The sequence below is a fragment of the Mchenga conophoros genome, linkage group LG8 (genome assembly GCF_057382185.1).
Source record: "Mchenga conophoros isolate Kocher_MC1m ecotype Shallow Benthic linkage group LG8, M_conophoros_male_GT1.1, whole genome shotgun sequence".
Lineage (NCBI taxonomy): Eukaryota > Metazoa > Chordata > Actinopteri > Cichliformes > Cichlidae > Mchenga > Mchenga conophoros.
In genome coordinates, this window is record NC_140533.1 from 31,363,115 (window position 1) to 31,379,913 (window position 16,799).

Here is a 16,799-nt window from a genome sequence, read left to right on the forward strand (position 1 = left end):
TGTTCCATCGTGTTAGTACCAGGTGGCAAACCTGTCACACCATGATGTGAAGAGCCGATGTTTAAATGATGCAAGATGCTGATGAGCAAGTGCCTCTCACTCTGATTGGCCCTTGAGGCAGGAACTCGTCACTGTGTACAGAGACAATGAGACAAACAAGAGGACACAGATTCTTCAGCATCTGTGTCATAAAAATTAGACATCCAGCAATGATAGAAATCGTTTTAAATGCAAGATAAAATCATTTAAGATGAGATAAATCATACTGGAAGATGACCTTTCCTTTCAGTATTTTTGTTTTCTTTACATGCCATTTCATTTAATTAAAAACAATTATGAATGCCAAACTGTTTTCTTGGACAGGCTTTTCGATAAATATCATGTTAATATCACAGCACTGTCACTGAGACACAGGAGAATCTGATGGGTTATAATAATAATCCTTTATTTAAAAGGGACAGTGCAGTTTAACATAGTCCAAATATGAAACATGAGGCTGATGCACTGCACATAGGTTTATAGCTATTGCGAATTTCCACCTATTGTCCCTTGTTTGCCTTACATTCACAATACACAAAGTTAGAACATACATTTACATGAAACCAAAATACACAATGAATACAACTACAATTAATAAACAATGTAAAAAAAAAAGATTCATAGAAATTACTACACACACACACACACACACACATATATATATGTGTGTGTGTGTGTGTGTCCGGGAGTGACGACGCAGTTTTCAGGACACTTGATTGGTCAGTAGGCGGTGCTGTCTCACCTGTTGATCGGTTACCGAGGAGAAAACCCCCGGTAAGAAGAGAATCCCGTCACCTCCCCTCAGCCTGGGAACGATAAACCTAACTGAAGGTAAATCTTAAGACTTTAAAAAGCGTCAGACACGAAGGCTGCTGCTGTTACAGCTAAGGTGCTTTCAAACACCACCTACACCTTTACCTTGAACTATGATCAGGTGGTGTTTGTTTAACCCGGACAAAGCCCGGACATGTGGTCACATGTGCGCATGTCTACGCACATGTGTGAAAAACAGGAACGAGCATCACAAACTTTAGGAAACTGCAGTTTAGCAACATTTATTCTCGATAGAAGGAACAAATCTAACAGTTTGTGAGTGTTTGTGGAACTTCCTCTACAGTCTGTTGCTCTTCACTTCGTAACTTTCTATTACCCTGACCGGCGGATTGATCAAAAGTATTACTACAATCGTTACCTGCGCTGTTAGTGATATCGATACTGTCGAGATGGGATCAGTGCTGTGTTTCCATCATCCATTGTGTTAAATAATAATTACTTTTTAATTAAAAAAATGATACCTCACACTCACGCTGGGAACAATATCTTGAACCTGTCATGTCTACTTTATTTACAACACAATAAGCACATTTAAACAACACAAGCTGACCCAGGCTTTAGGACTGGCACGTTTACATTCAGCACAGAGATTTAATGCTCATTAAAATGGGTTCAGAATTCACTGATGTGCATCTCATAAGTTTATAGGTCAGAAGTATCAGTATCAGCTATACCAGCCCTGTATTTACTGGGTACATGGTATTGGATTGATACCAACATTAGCAGTACCTGCCAAGCATTATTATGGACACTGGGTGGCAGCGTCTGCTTTTGGCGCTGCTGAAACCTGATCCTATCAGCATTTGCTTTTTCCTCTTGCTTATCTGCAGAAAGGTGAAAGAGGAAGAGGGTGAGTAAGCAAAAGGCTGCAGCAGTGATCACCTCTGTTTTATCCAGACCAGTTTTCAATTTAATTTTGTTGGAGCAGGGCGGGAAAGCAGTGAGTGGCCTCATCAGTGTGTCTATAAAGACAGTAGATAGGTCAGTTGTTGCTTACTGGTAGCAGAACTTGTAAGTTTCAGTGCATATTCAAACATAGCGCATGTGGGAGAATGCAATCCTACACCTCTGTACCTGGTTTGCATTGTGGACTCCACCCTGCACCTCCTCCCTCTTTCAGTGTTAAAGACGTGGAGGTGGGTGTGTATCTGTTTGCATGTGAGTGCTGAAGGGGCGGGTTGAGTTCTGACTGAAACTATGAGTCCTGACCGTCTCTCACATCATCTAGGTGTGGCTTTCTCTACTGCGATCAGATACTGCTGGCTGACAGAAGTGGCTGAGCCAGTTATTTCCACACAGCTTTAAAGAGTGGAAGTGACGCCAGGCGCTCAAAGAAGAGCTGAAGACATGGCAGATACAGCAGCTGTAGAAGTAGCTCCTCTCCCCAAACAGCAGCAGCAGCAGAACCTGTGTCATGTCTGCTCAGGTAAACTGAGCGAGGGGGAGCCGGCAGCTTGTGGTCACTCCGTATGCGGTTCCTGTCTCGGAGACAAAAGTAAAGGATGTCCACAGTGTCCCGTCAAGCCTGGCAGTCCCAAACAGAATGGAACAGCTGACGCTCATGTAAATAAAAACAGTGAGGAACAGAGTCAAGAGTCAACGACAGCGGAGGAGACCGAGATCCAAAAAGACCTGAATCAGTCCGAGGACCCCAAGAAGCCTGAAGAGGACAAAAAGGAAGCAGAACCACAGACAGAAGAAGGACCAAAAGAGGACCAGGATAAGGAGGAACCTTTGGGCCCCGACGATGTGGTATGTGACTCTTGCATTGAAAGCCCCCGCAGGGCCCTCAAGTCCTGCCTCACCTGCTTGGTGTCGTACTGCGAGGCCCATCTCAGGCCTCACCTGGAAAATCCAAAATTTCAAAACCATCGGCTCGTGGACCCGCTCAGGGACATCGAGAGGCGGACCTGCGAGAGCCACAAGCGGCCCCTGGACCTGTTCTGCTCCACCGACTCCTGCTGCATCTGCCAGGACTGCGTGAACGAGGACCACAAGGGGCACAACACCGTGTCTGTGGTGGACGCTCGTAATCAGATCGAGGCAAGTGTTTCCCTGTACTGTGTGCACATTCCTTTGAATGACCTCAACACATCTGATATGAATTTTCAGGCTGAATTCCCAACTGAAAATATTCAGTTTTATTTTGGGTCTCCTTAAGAGTTCCTGCTGCCTTAAATCTTTTAATGTCAGCATGTCAGCATGTGAGAATCAGCTGCTTTCATTGCTTTAGGGGACTCTGAACTGAGACACTTTCTTTTTGGAGATAGAATGAGGCAATTAAACACTCATATTTTCAGCATTTATTTTTATTTTTAATAAATACCTGAGTTTTGTTTAAACTAAACTGTCAAAGAGAGACGCTATTAATTAAAATGAGTCCATTCTAGGAATTTAATGTCAGGATTTCTTATCTCATATTTAGCATTGCTGAATGTGTGGCAAAGGTCGCGTGGATGGCGAGTAAAGTGTTGAGTAAATAAAAGATTAACTATCAAAGGAATAAGACTGTGACAGCAGTTGTGTCATTAATTAGGAATTTGAGCTCATAAATAATCCTTTAAATCACATCGGAGATTATTGCTTCCCTGCACTAAAGAGGAGACTAAATCTAAAGTGTCTAAGTCAGCAGGTCGGAGCAGCACAGCTCAAATGTTCCTCTAAATGCTTCATCCAGTTAACAGTACTTCAGCGTCCACTCTGGAGGTCATCTGCTCACGTTTGGCTTTGTAGTTAAATCTGAAGCCCATCTCTCTTTGTGACTGCCATCAAACATTCCAGCTTAGATTCCTGCACAGACCTGAAATCAAAACCAGTTATTTGAAGAGCGCTCTCGTTACAAAACCTTTGACTTCTTTGTTAGAACTGCAGAGAAAACACTGGTGGGAGGAGCGTAGGCGGAAATCCCACCACCGCTGATCAAATATTCTTTATTTGCTGACCTGCAAAATGTGATTTTAAGTACAGTGGTACCCCGACTTACGCATTTAATTTGTTCCAGAGGGTCTTTCGTAAGTCAAAAATTCGAAGCACCTTTTTCCATCGCCTTTTGAGTGAGGCGATGCTGGCTGAAGACGAAGTTCTTGGTGGAGGAGGAGGTGGCGGAGGTTGAAGAAAGCATGCGTATGCATGCATATGTACGTACATGTACATAACATTATGGAATTTAATTTCATTTTTTTTAAATTTTCTATTTTATCTATTTCGTTACTCGGGCATTTTGCCGTACCACGGGCAGAAATATTGCCGTTAAGTGCCTTTGTAACTTGAATTTTTCGTTAAATGGGGTCTTCGTAAGCCGGGGTTCCACTGTATTTAGTTTTGAACGAAAGAACATGGAGGTCATCACACACACACGCGCGCACACACACGCACACACACACACGCACACACACACGCACACACACCAGACAGAAGAAAAACAGAAAGCACAGTATGATGAATGCTTCCTCTTCCTTTTCAGAGCTTTCGTTCCACATTTGAACAATAGAGAATTATTATGTAAGTCACTTCTGTTTAGGTTGATCCCGCTGTCCACCCTCCTGGAGTGGGAGAGCAGGACAGTCCCTTTTTACAGCACAAGAAAAGCATTAAAACATTATTTTGTTTGAAATGATTCAATGAAATCATTTTTAACATTTTCTTGTCTTACAGAACTCAGTAGGAGTTGTGGGTTTACTGATTATAGAAAAGACTCTTCAGATGTTTAACTACCTTTTCAGCAAATATTGTGTGGATCAAAGTGGGACTAACATAAACCACTGGAAGTATTTCCAAAGATTGTTTTTCGCTTAATAACGACAGATATTTGTCATGGTGCCAAACAAAAGGTCACCTTTGCTTAACTTCTTCATCAGAATAATGTTTCGTCATGTTTGACATGATGTAGTCAGGGAATAATGAAAACAATCAAAAGAATTGAATTGGTCACAAATAACACATCAAAGTCTTATTAATGATCTCTTGAGGCAGTCACGGATCTGATTTTGTGAAGACTGCTCAGCAGTCATGTTAATAGATAGTATAAATGATCTTTATTAATTTTCACATCTCTTTCACAAACAAAATAGACAACAAATATATAAAATATTGTAGAAGTACCACAGCAGAGGAAAACATGTGTAAAACAATACAAGCTGGAAGTGGGGATTTTAAAATGAACACGGAGTTAGCAGGGACAGCTTCAGCTGAGGACTCTGAACCTTGATGTGAATCAATTTTAATTAGTTTTAATATTAAACAGCCACTATGATACGGAGACAACTATTTCCAAGTTGATTATATAGGACAAAAATGTAATGCAACATGGACTAGGAAATGAAATGATCCTCCACCTGTAATGTAACATCACAATTTGGGCACACGTGTTATCAGTGTGTAAGCTGGTGCACAGGCACAAAAGCTCCCAAATATTATTTTCAATAATGCTATTGGTTGGATAAGCCAATAGCATTAATAACACAAAGTATCATCTGCCTGACACAATAATTACTAACACTTGTAACTTGGTGTCGTGTTTCAGGAAGTGATATAAAAATGAGTCAGGAAGTAGGACATCCCTGTCCTGGCAGTAAATTAAATATATATATTTTTAATTAATTTCAAACCTGCACTTGCATGCTGACTCAGAGAGACGCTTGTAGCGCTTCCCGCTGGGCCTACAATTGTAGGAGTTAATATCAGAATAGCTGCTCTGCTTCAGAGTTGCCTGGATCTGCCTGAGCAATTTAGACCTGACTTGACAGAAAACCACAGATATACAAGCCTAGGGTCAGATATCGGACCCTTTCAGAATAAAAGGAACCAGAGAGCAAAAGTTTTCCCTGAAACAATCTAGATATTAACATCTACACATATTTTCTATGAGGAAGCTGACTGACTCTTGCTCTGTTAACAGAACGAACTGAGGGAGAAACAGAATGAGATGATGAAGACGATGACGGCGGCAGAAAATGCCATCACAAACTTCAGCTCAATACAGTCTCCATTGAGGTAACACAACATTAGAAATGATTCACTGTGAGTCACACAGAGTCACAACAGTTAAGTAAAATGAGTCGGTTGCAGCTATTTCTGGCCTGTGAACTCAACAGTTTGTAATCCTGGATATTTCAGAGTCACCCAAATCAAACTGGTTTCTCTGAGGTGTGAGAGGAAATCCATATTTTTCATGTAGTAGTAATGAGTAATGAAGAATTCCTGCAGTGAGTCTGCAGTTATGTGGCTCTGCCAGGTTCCCTACATGTTACTTACTGTAACTTTTAAAGTAATTAAAAGTTATTATGTCAGAATGTGAACTCTGTTTACACTAAGAGAAACTAAAGGCAGTATTTACAGCAATCTGTGAAGGATGTACGAGCAGTGATCGAGAGCCAGTTTGAGGAGCTGCAAGCGGTGGTGGAGCGAGCCAAGAAGGAGGTGACGGAGATCTTGGAGGGTGAGGGAGAAGCAGGCACTGCAGCAAGCCGAGGGCATTCGGGTTCACCTGGAGCAGAGGTGCACAGATCTGAAGAAGACTCAGGTGCAGATGGAGAAGATTTCCAAGAACAAAAATGATGTGGATTTCCTGCAGGTACAAATTCAAAACAGCAGTGTCATAACTAGTCTTTGTCCCGCTTATGGAAGAAAAGCTGTAGAAATCTGTCCTTAGGCTTGTTTCAAGGTAACAGAGCTTGTTTTGATTCAACCTACTTTTCATGTCAAGGTGAAAGGAAACAAGTTGGGCTTTTTGAATATCACCTTTCACCTAATGATAACAGCAACAATGTTAATGGAACTGTTGGAAATTCAAATTAAAAGTTTATGAGTTAAACTTATAGTACAAAATCTTTGTACACCTGACTGAGGGACAGGTGTATCAGAGAGGAAGAAAACTTCATAAAGACAACTAAAAACACATCGTGTACACTACTTATACACTATTTTGCTTACTCGCATTATATTCGGCCCCTCCAACTGGACACATACAACTGCACTTGTGAGACAGTCTTTATGAGTCTATGAATTAAATATATTGTTGTTTAACAGGCATCTCAGTTAAAATTCAAATTTATTTAAGTGTGTGTGTGGTGTGTATGTGTGTGTGTGTGTATGTATGTGTATGTATATATATATATATATATATATATATATATATATATATATATATATAAAATCTTTTGCGAATGATGAAATGCTTCCACTGTCTGCCTTTTCCTTTTCCTTTACCATTTGCTGTATTTCTCAACGAGACAGGAAGTCATTCGTGCCTAAAGGCAGCAGAAATGCCTCAGTTTTCATTCCTGAATGCCACCGTGTTTGTTTTCTAGGAATACGCAGAGTGGAAAAAAGAAGCCACTGATATCTCCCTGCCTGGTGTCTACATCGGCTTGATGGACTGTCTGAATCACTTCAGCCGTGTGATTGTTGACTCCACGCAGGAGCTCTGTGCCTTGCTGGTGTCTTCATACATAGGCAAAGTCAAAGAAACGTGCAAAAGCGGTAAGAAAGTGAGCAGGAAGCAACTACATAGCAGCAGCAAGAGCACAGAGATCCAGAGAGTTGTGTAGCTGCTGGGGCATGTTCAGTCTTGTAAAGAATTTTTAGCTGTGCTTGAGCAAGAGCAGAATGTATGATTCATGATGAAACTGCTTTGCTAGTCATTAATATGCCACCATAAGAAATGAAACGACAGCACATACCTGTTGCCCTGGAGAACGTTTTTGTGCATAATAAAAACAAAATTCATGAAGAGAAATCTAAACATGTTGTCTTATGAGACACTAAAATATGTCTTCTTTTTTTGCAGACAAAGTGGGAATAAAGACAACAGTAAAGGCTATTGTTGCAGCAAAACACATCAAGTCTCTTCCAGATCCGGTGACACGGGCGGACTTTCTAAAGTGTAAGTATTTCTGTAGTTAAGAACTGCGAGTAGCAAACAATATGCTTCCAGAACCAAAAAAACAACCTTGGATGTGCTTATAGTCTGTCTTTTATTTTAAAACTATAATGAATATGGGGTTTTGGCAAGGATGCAAATTTCATGAAGACCACAAGCACAGTGTCCTGGGTCTACCCCAGGTTCTCCCTCCAGTAGGAAATGCCCGGGCATGCTTACCTAGGAGTTCAAATCAAATTCAAATTTTATTTGTCTCATACACAGTCATACACAGTACGATATGCAGTGAAATGCTTAGACAACTGCTCGTGACCTAAAATAAAAGACTATGACTAGGATAGGAAATAAATATGAAAATTAAAATGAAGGGTAAATTTAACTTGGAAAGAATAAAATAAAATATAAAAATTAAAGTTAAAAATAAAATAACTGTACAACAAAATACACAATACACAATATAGAAAATATATTGTGTATATGAAGAAATATAGAACAATAAGAGCAGCTGTACAACTAATAAATGGTAATGAAAGAAATGTAATGTCCAGGGTTGTGCAGTCCACATATTTAAGTGTCTTGTGCAGTGCAAATATGCTTAAAAGTGATTTATTTAAGTGACTTGTGATAAAGTGATTTGATTTGATGACCACGCAGTGTAGTTGTGCAGTGGCCACTAGTGTAAACAAATGTCCAGAATATCCAGTGTGTGTGTAAGAACCATATGTGTGGGTCAGTACTGTGTGGTGGTGTGATTGAGAGACCGTATCGCCTGCGGGAAGAAGCTCCTCCTCAGTCTCTCTGTGTTGGTCTTCAGGGAGCGGAATCGCTTTCCTGACCTCAGCAGAGAGAACAGTCTGTTTTTGGGATGGTTGAGGTCCTTCACGATCTTCCTGGCCTTGGTCCAGCACCGCCTGCTGTAGATTGAGTGCAGGTCAGGGAGCTCGGAGTGGATGGTGCGCTCAGCTGACCGCACAACCCTCTGTAGAGCTCGTCTGTCCTGCATGGTGCTGTTCCCGAACCAGGTTGAGATGTTTCCCGTCAGGATGCTCTCTATGGTGCAGGAGTAAAAGTTCCTGAGCACCTTGGAGGGCAGTTGGAAGTCTCTCAAGCATCTGAGGTGGTAGAGACGCTGTCGGGCCTTGTTCAGAAGGCATCCTGAGCGATCCCCAACCACTTTCAAGTGGTTCCTGTGGATGTAGAGAAATAGGGACTTTACTCTGAATCCCTCCCAAAATGACCAAGTCCCTCATTTCCACAGGTTTTACCCACGATCTCATTCTCTCTGTCACTACTCAGAGCTTGTGACCACAGCAGGCAGTAGGAACATAGAACAGCACCCACCGAGAACGAGTCTGGCTTTTTGCTGATAATGCCGACCAAGCTATCAAAACAAATGTACTGTTCAAAAGACCAAATAGACCAACAACATGAGCGGAGCTTCTGTGGGCACAGCTAGAGTTGTGTAAATGAGATGACCATATTCAGGGTATTCCCCTCCACTGACATAATACAGAGCCAAGAGTAGAAATAAAAGAGAACTGTGTGAAACTGAGTGTTCAGGGCAGGATTGCAACTTTTTAATTTCCCTCATGGGAATTACGGAATTACATTAATGCACTGACTGACATCCACCATTATAGTAGTATGCATATGGCAGAAAATAAGGACAAGCCAGTAAACATAATGCAGTATCATTTTATGGAAATCTACTCGAAGTTTGGTTTTCACCTGATCATTGCATTATGTTTTCCTCGTGGTTTCCCAGCATCCCAACCAGGTACCCATTGCACTCATGGTGTCACAACTTTGTAAATCTACAGTGAGTCTACTGAAACATAAACTATAAATTAGCTAACACAAAACTACTTAATATAGCACAACAGCCATATTGTAGTGTAGTTTTGAAGTATCTGTGTTTACACTGTAATCTTTGGGACTACAGCTATTTGCTTTCCTGCCTGTCTTGTTGCGTAACATAAGTAAACTGACATGTTCAACAATCCTTTGCAGATGCTGCCCAAGTGAGTTTTGATCCTGCAACGGCTCATAAGTTCCTCCGCCTAACGGAGGATAACAAAAAGGTGACAAACACCTCGCCCTGGCAGCATCCTTACCCCGATGTGCCCGAGCGCTTTGAGAACTGCCGTCAGGTTCTGGCTGTGGAGAGCTTCTACATGGGCCGGCACTACTTTGAGGCAGACATCCAAGGTGAAAGCACTCATGTTGGCCTCACGTACAAGAGCATCGACCGCAAGGGCAATGAGAGCAACAGCTGCATCACGGGGAACAGCTTCTCCTGGTGCCTTCAGTGGAATGGCCGTAACTTCTCCACCTGGCACTGTGATGTGGAAACTCCCCTAAATGTGGAGATGTTTAGTCGTATTGGGGTTTATGTGGACTACACGCAAGGCCTACTGGCATTCTACGGGGTGGGTGAGACCATGACGCTCATCCACAAGTACCAGACGGAGTTCCTGGAGCCTTTGTACCCGGCGGTCTGGCTGCCCAAGAAAGAGAACAATGTTCTCTTGGTGGCGCCTGGGGAACCTTTACCTCTGAAAACCCCGTCTCCTCCCACCTCACCTACAACAGAAGATATCGCTTCATAAACCGCTTTTCTTGGAGAACTTAAGTATAGGAGAGTATTGTACTGATTCTGGAAAATAAGAGATGAACTCTTGAAATGTTACAACTTGTTTACAGGAGATTTATTTTTGTTGCAAAACTAATAATCTGTTTCTCATTTGGGATCACGTCATGTTGATGCTCTTCACCGGTGTGTCTTTGGGACTACTGTTACTGAAAATGTTCTATATTTTCTGTATGCAAATAAAAAGGCGTATCTGCATTTGCAAAACAAATGCCTGGTTTTCTTGACAGTTTGAAACACTCTACGTCATCAAATCAACAGCATCCTTTAAACATTTGCTAATGTACATTTCTGTGGCACACATAAATATGATTTCAAAAACTAAGTGGATCATTTAGGATTCAAAATTTTTGTTTTAGCTTTTCCAGACATGGGTTATTCCTTAGCCTTGTTTAATACTTTTTGGAAAGCTTCCTTGTTGTATCTCTCAGTAGAGCAGAGGCCACACTGTGGTGGTTTGTTCAAGTAAATCAACCTCGAGATTTGCTGGTGAAAAAGAAAAATGACTGCACCAAGCTTTGGTCACTTAGGGAGAAAAAGGCACATTTCTTCACTGATGTAAAAGTGAACAAAAGCTGCAAAACAAATGCAGACATTGACAAAAAAAAAAACCCCTGCATATGTACATTAAAGAAATAAAGAGATGCAACATGAGCAGGAAGAGTCACAAACGGAGACAAAATATCAGACATGTACACAGGTGGAGAGACAAAGCATTACATGCATGGTTTGTAGTTTGTGCCTCTGTGCTCAGAGGCGTCTTTCATCCATGTGAACCATATGTGCTGTTAAATTACCAAAGCTAGGATTAAAAAAAAAAAAAATCAGTACACTTAAAATATCTTTGATGATTATTCTGTACCTAATCTCACAGCAAGAAGGTCTGGGCTTTGAATCCAAGCCTATCTATGTGCAGCAGCTTGCATGTTCTCCACTTGTCAGTTCTCTCAGGTACTCTGGCTTCCTCCCATAGTACAAAGACATGCAGATGTTTGGATGACTGCCGATTCTAAATTAGCCATAGGTGCGAATGTGAGTGTGATTGACTGTCTTTTTATGTCAGGATCCCTGGAGACCTTTTTGGGGTGTACCCCCTCCCCTGCCCTGCAACCCTGAATTGGATGGATTAACCTATATACGACACTATGAACATAATATTTCTATACCTGTCATTTCTGAGTAATAGTATACAACGAGTACATAATTTAATGAATCAATTAACACATTAAAAAAAAGAAAAGAAATTGGAATAAAACAAAAAAATAGAATGCAAAAAAACACATTATTGCAAATTATGAGTATAAAGATTTTTATACTCATAATTTTATTATTATTTTTATTAAATATATATTTAATGTTATGTATGGTAATCATTTTATGATACAAAAAATGTTGTTTTCAAAAATAAAATATTACGTCAAACACTTTTTTTTTTTTATCGAGGAACCGCGTGGACTTCAGTGACGTGGCGCGTTTTGGTCACCTGACTATAGTGACGTGTAACTGAGCATGTAAGCAGGAAGAGCCTGACCAAGTTTCAAGATGCTAGCCGTAAGTAAGAGCACTTTTATTTCCTATTTTTTAAAATAATGTCTTAGTGTGGTTAACAGCTAACGTGAGATTGTTTAAGCATTAACCGTCAGTAAAATTATTTAATGAAGCTGAAGAATGTTTCCCAGCTCGGTTGGACATCTGTGGTGCTAATATTGCTAAGTAGTTAAGACGCTAACATTTCTGCTCAGCTACCGTTAAAATTATGTTTTTAAAACGGATCAAACGATGAAGTTTTCTACTCGAAAAAAACCCACGATCAGAATGTTCGCTTTAAACCTGTATACGGCAAATTTACGCTAGAGGGCATCTGTTGTGTTGCGGTGTCAGCTAACGATTGCTAAAGTTAGCATCAGCCTGAACAAACATCAGCAAACAAGGTGACAAAACGTGAAATGAAGCTACATCCTGCTAACGTGGCAATGTTTGTGCTGTTTATAATCCGAGCAAACAAAAGTGTGAGTTTTAAACTGTCTCCTGGCACAGAGAAGCTAAAGTGACCTCACTCCAATCTATATTATCAGCTGCTGTTCTTTAAGCAGCTGGTAAGTATTTGGTTTTTCCAGTTTACAGGTCAAATTCACTTGAAGTTATCCTGCTAACATGTCAAAACAACTTAATAAGATCTTAGTGTTAGGCCTGCTCTGTGTTTGAGCTGACAGCTGTTAGAGTGCAACAATAATGAAGAAATGGCACGTTTTCAATAATAATAACAACTGTTTGTTTATTTTCTTGGTACTCTTGTTGGTTCTAACTTGTTAAGTGTCAGCATTTGACGATTTATTTTGCCATTTAAGTTAGTAAACTGAATCTCTTGATAATATAGGAATAAAAAAACTATTACCCCAACAACAGGAGTGTGTTTGGAGGCATATGAAGTTGTACTGTGAGGACTTGGAGTATTTATTTATGATGTTAAAAGCTCAGAAACAACCTGTTACAGAATTGTGTATTAGTATTACGAAACCTCCAGATTTCTGTTTCAAACAGACTGTTATCAATCTTACTCCTCTGATGATCCCTGACCACAGAGAGACGATGCTTTTTTTCACATTGTTTTATGTTGAGGTTTAAGCCTCTTTCTTATTGATCCCTCAGGATACCAACGATGAAGACGTGTCTCTGTTTGATGCCGAGGATGACGCAGGGAAAAGGTCGAAGAAGTCAGGCGTTAAGTACGTTTGCAAATCGCTGAAGGATTTAACATTTTCTCTGCAGAGAAGATAGTTTATACTTCATTAAATGATTTATTTACATTTCAAGGAAAAGCTTTTGCTGTTTGTTGTGCAAGTCACTACTTGATATCAAGATAATAATGGCTAATGGTTTGTGGGGTTTGTTTGGTATGTTTTCACACTTTTACAAGGACTTCACTGATCTGTCTGCTAAGTTATCACTATCATCTGATGTGGGCTAGTTGACTATTAGAGACGATATTTTACAATGACTTTTGCTGTTGTCAGAGACCTATGTTTAAGTTTTACACTGAGCAAAAAAACAAAAAGATTTTTTAAATGTTGTTATTATTATTTGTTCTTATTAATAATAATGATTATAATTGTTATTAATATGACACAATATTGGTTATTGATCTGTGTGGATACTCCATGTCATATTAAATTAGTTAAAAATGTGTCACCAGGCATCCGGTAGCGGCCTTCTTCCACCTCTTCTTCAGAGTCATTGCCATCATCGTGTACCTGCTCGCTGAGCTCATCAGCGGGAGCTTCATCGCCTGCATGGTCACAATAATCCTTCTGCTCTCATGTGACTTCTGGACAGTAAAGGTGTTTCTCTTATCACTTTAATATCTCCACTGTAGTGATGGAAGGAGTTGTTGTATTGATTATAATTAATGATCTTGGTGGGGCTTTTTTGCTTTTTGTTGTGCATTTCTTAAAGGCAGAACTCAGAGGAAGAGTGGACCAGATGAGATAAAAGTTTTATCAGGAGCTTAAAAGCAAGATTGGAAATCGTCCTAAAAGCTTGCCAACTGTTCTCACTTTTTGGTTATTGATTATTAGTTTTGAATGAATTGTTGGTGCTCGGATGAGATGATGAGCAGTCGTGAGAAAAACATGGTGAAGGTTTTGGTCACAGATTCAACCATCGTGTTTTTTGACAGACAGTTCGGAGCCTTGGAGACCGGATATTCTACAGCCGGTACTGCAGGCATCCAGTCATAATCATGATGAGTTGAGGCAGAGTTTACAGGCCAGTCTGACATTTGTAATGTGCTGTTTTCTGTATTTGATCACTGTAGCTTCACTACCTGCAGTGTGATTTAAAGACCTCTGCTTTCTGGACGTTTGTCATTCACTGGTTCTTGTGGATGTGTTATTGTGTGCTGATGATGTTCACGTTGAATCGGTTTAAATAGCCTCATGGTAGTGAAGTCCACATAAACTAGTCCTTCTAAAAGCAAATCTCACAACAAAACTGCCTCCTTGGAATGAATCTGAATCCCTTACCAACAGAAATGAATGACTGAAGAGCTCTGGGATTAATTTCAGTGGTCACTGGTATAGTGGTTAGCGCACTTGCTTGGCAGGTTGCTGGTACGATTCCAGCTGGAGACGCAAATCCTTTTTGGGGTTAAATGGAAATCATCTGGTGGGAAACTGCCAAATCAAGTGTGCGGCGCTATGTGCTGTGGTGACGCCTTGGGGCAAGGGGGCAGTTGAAAGCAGCATTTAAACTTTTACTGGAATAGAAAAAGTGCATGTAGAAAATCAGGAGCTAGATCTGATAAAAGATCTTTTCTGCAGTATCAAGTATGTGGTGCTTTTTACCTGAAGCTGTTGTGACCCTTTAGTGCGTACATGTGCCGGCCAGGGTTGATGTTTTTTCTGTTCGGGCGATCGATTGGCTCATCGAGTACCTTTTTTTTTTTTTGTTAGTCTTGCTTAAATCTGCTGTAGAATCTCCTTGGATAATAGCTCTGGTTTTCCTCTGTAAGTCAGATGTGCAACTGGACTCGGTTTCCAGAGTTACACTGTTACACAAAGACTTGTGTAAATAATTAAACCTAGGAAACGGTACTCGGATCCAGCACCTTGTGAATAAGATTTGCCAGAATCTCCGTAACAAAGCCATAAATCTCTCCATCTGCAGAACATCACTGGGAGGTTGATGGTTGGTCTGCGGTGGTGGAATCAGGTGGATGACGATGGACGAAGCCACTGGGTGTTTGAGTCGAGGAAGGTGAGATGCATCTCTGCTGAATCTGCTCCGGCTCCGACACGGGGCTTTGGCTAAACATGACCCTGACCTGTTGCTCTGTGTCAGGTTGCTTCGTCCAGATGTTTACTGTCAACGGGTCTTATCGTGTTCGCAGATGTCTAACTGAGATATCCTGTTTCCTTCTTCTTCAGGGTACAGGGAAGCAGCAAGCATCAGATTCAGAGTCCAGGATATTCTGGCTCGGACTGATTGTTTGCCCCGTCCTCTGGGTCATCTTTGTCTTTAGCACCCTGTTTTCATTCAGGATTAAATGGATGGTAAGTTGTTAGATTTTAGTGATTGGACAAATGCTGTTTTTCTTATTATCAACAAATCCCATTAAAACTCAGTTACACCTTTATTTTTCTCACAGCACTGAGAAAATAAAACCTAGCTCCTGGCTGTGTCTCTCAGCTCTAAGCCCACTGAACCCTATTAGTTCTTGGTGCTTTCTTAAGTAAAATTAGACAATAATTACTTGGTAAACATGAGCCAGTGTTTCCCTGCTCTCACCCTGCATCTCAAGCTTGCTTTCAAAGTTTTCCTGCTGCACGAGGGGGGACGCAATTCTGAGTAATATCTCTAAGTTTTAAGCTAACTTAATTGGTTTGTGGAAATTTGTTATAAAAAGAATCACTTATCACTATCAGTTTGCAGCTCACAGACGATGAGACTCATTGGCTCCTTTGTGGGACTTTTATTTGCATATACACTGTATATGAAAGAAGCCCAAAACCGTCCTGTGGTTTTGGGCTTCACAGTTTGAAGCCTCAGTGTTTTGGTTTTGGCTAGCAGATGGCTAGCAGCTACGTTACCTAAAACCACCTAAGAAAGAAGAAACGGTCCGTAGAGGGTAAAAACGTTCTCTGTGGAGTTTAAGATGAGAGTCTGTGTGGACGGACTCACTTTGGGAGACACCTCCAAGTGGCCCCAAGAGAAACGTCACTTTTAAACTAAAGGTTTTATCCCTCGAGATTGTTGTTTGGGAGTCAGACACAGGAACACAGTGGACTCCTTCAGCCTGTATGCTTCATGTCTGAAATGCTCACAGTGTGATTTGAACCGTTATGAGGTGATGTGTCAGACATGCACCCAGTGTTTTCCCTGGAGGCTATATGCTCGTTTGAAGTTCACATGACCTGATGCAGTAAGGTCCCAGTTAAGTTTAGAAGTCATAACTTTTAAAAAATGAAAACTAAGATCAAAATCTTTGCAAGGAATCATCATAGAAAAAGATGGTTCCAGCTGTTGGCCCAGACAACAACTGCAATCATAAACTCCCTGTGACTGTGAGTTACTCCCTTAAAAAGATCAGTGCATCTCTTTATTGTGTATTCAGCATGTTCTCACGTGTTCTGGGAACATACAAGCAGTGAAGAGGATACACGTGGTTCACCTTCAGCCTTTTCGTGGGATTTATTGATAATAAGGGGAATATGAAATATGACCAGGGTTTATTTCAGAAAACTGTCGTCTTCCTCACAGCCCGTCGTGATCATGGGCGTCGTGCTGCAAGGCGCCAACCTATACGGATACGTGAGGTGCAAAGTGGGAGGGAAGACCAGCTTAAAGAACATGGCTACCAATTATTTTGGACGACAGTTCCTCAAACAGGTGAGTTTT

At 40.9% G+C, this 16,799-nt stretch overlaps 1 protein-coding gene and 1 pseudogene across 1 annotated transcript; both read left to right on the top strand.

Annotated features, from left to right (window-relative positions):
• Nucleotides 1-775: 775 nt before the first annotated feature.
• LOC146569244 (tripartite motif-containing protein 16-like) lies at nucleotides 776-11,675 on the top strand (annotated as a pseudogene).
• A 173-nt stretch (nucleotides 11,676-11,848) lies between these two features.
• On the top strand, nucleotides 11,849-16,790 carry LOC146569245 (Golgi apparatus membrane protein TVP23 homolog B-like; the record flags this gene model as incomplete). The annotated part of the gene is made up of 6 exons (XM_085285629.1): nucleotides 11,849-11,954; nucleotides 13,053-13,129; nucleotides 13,597-13,741; nucleotides 15,069-15,158; nucleotides 15,329-15,454; nucleotides 16,662-16,790. Coding segments are annotated over exons 1-6 (576 nt in total), but the record flags the coding sequence as incomplete, so codon positions are not given.
• Nucleotides 16,791-16,799: the final 9 nt, after the last annotated feature.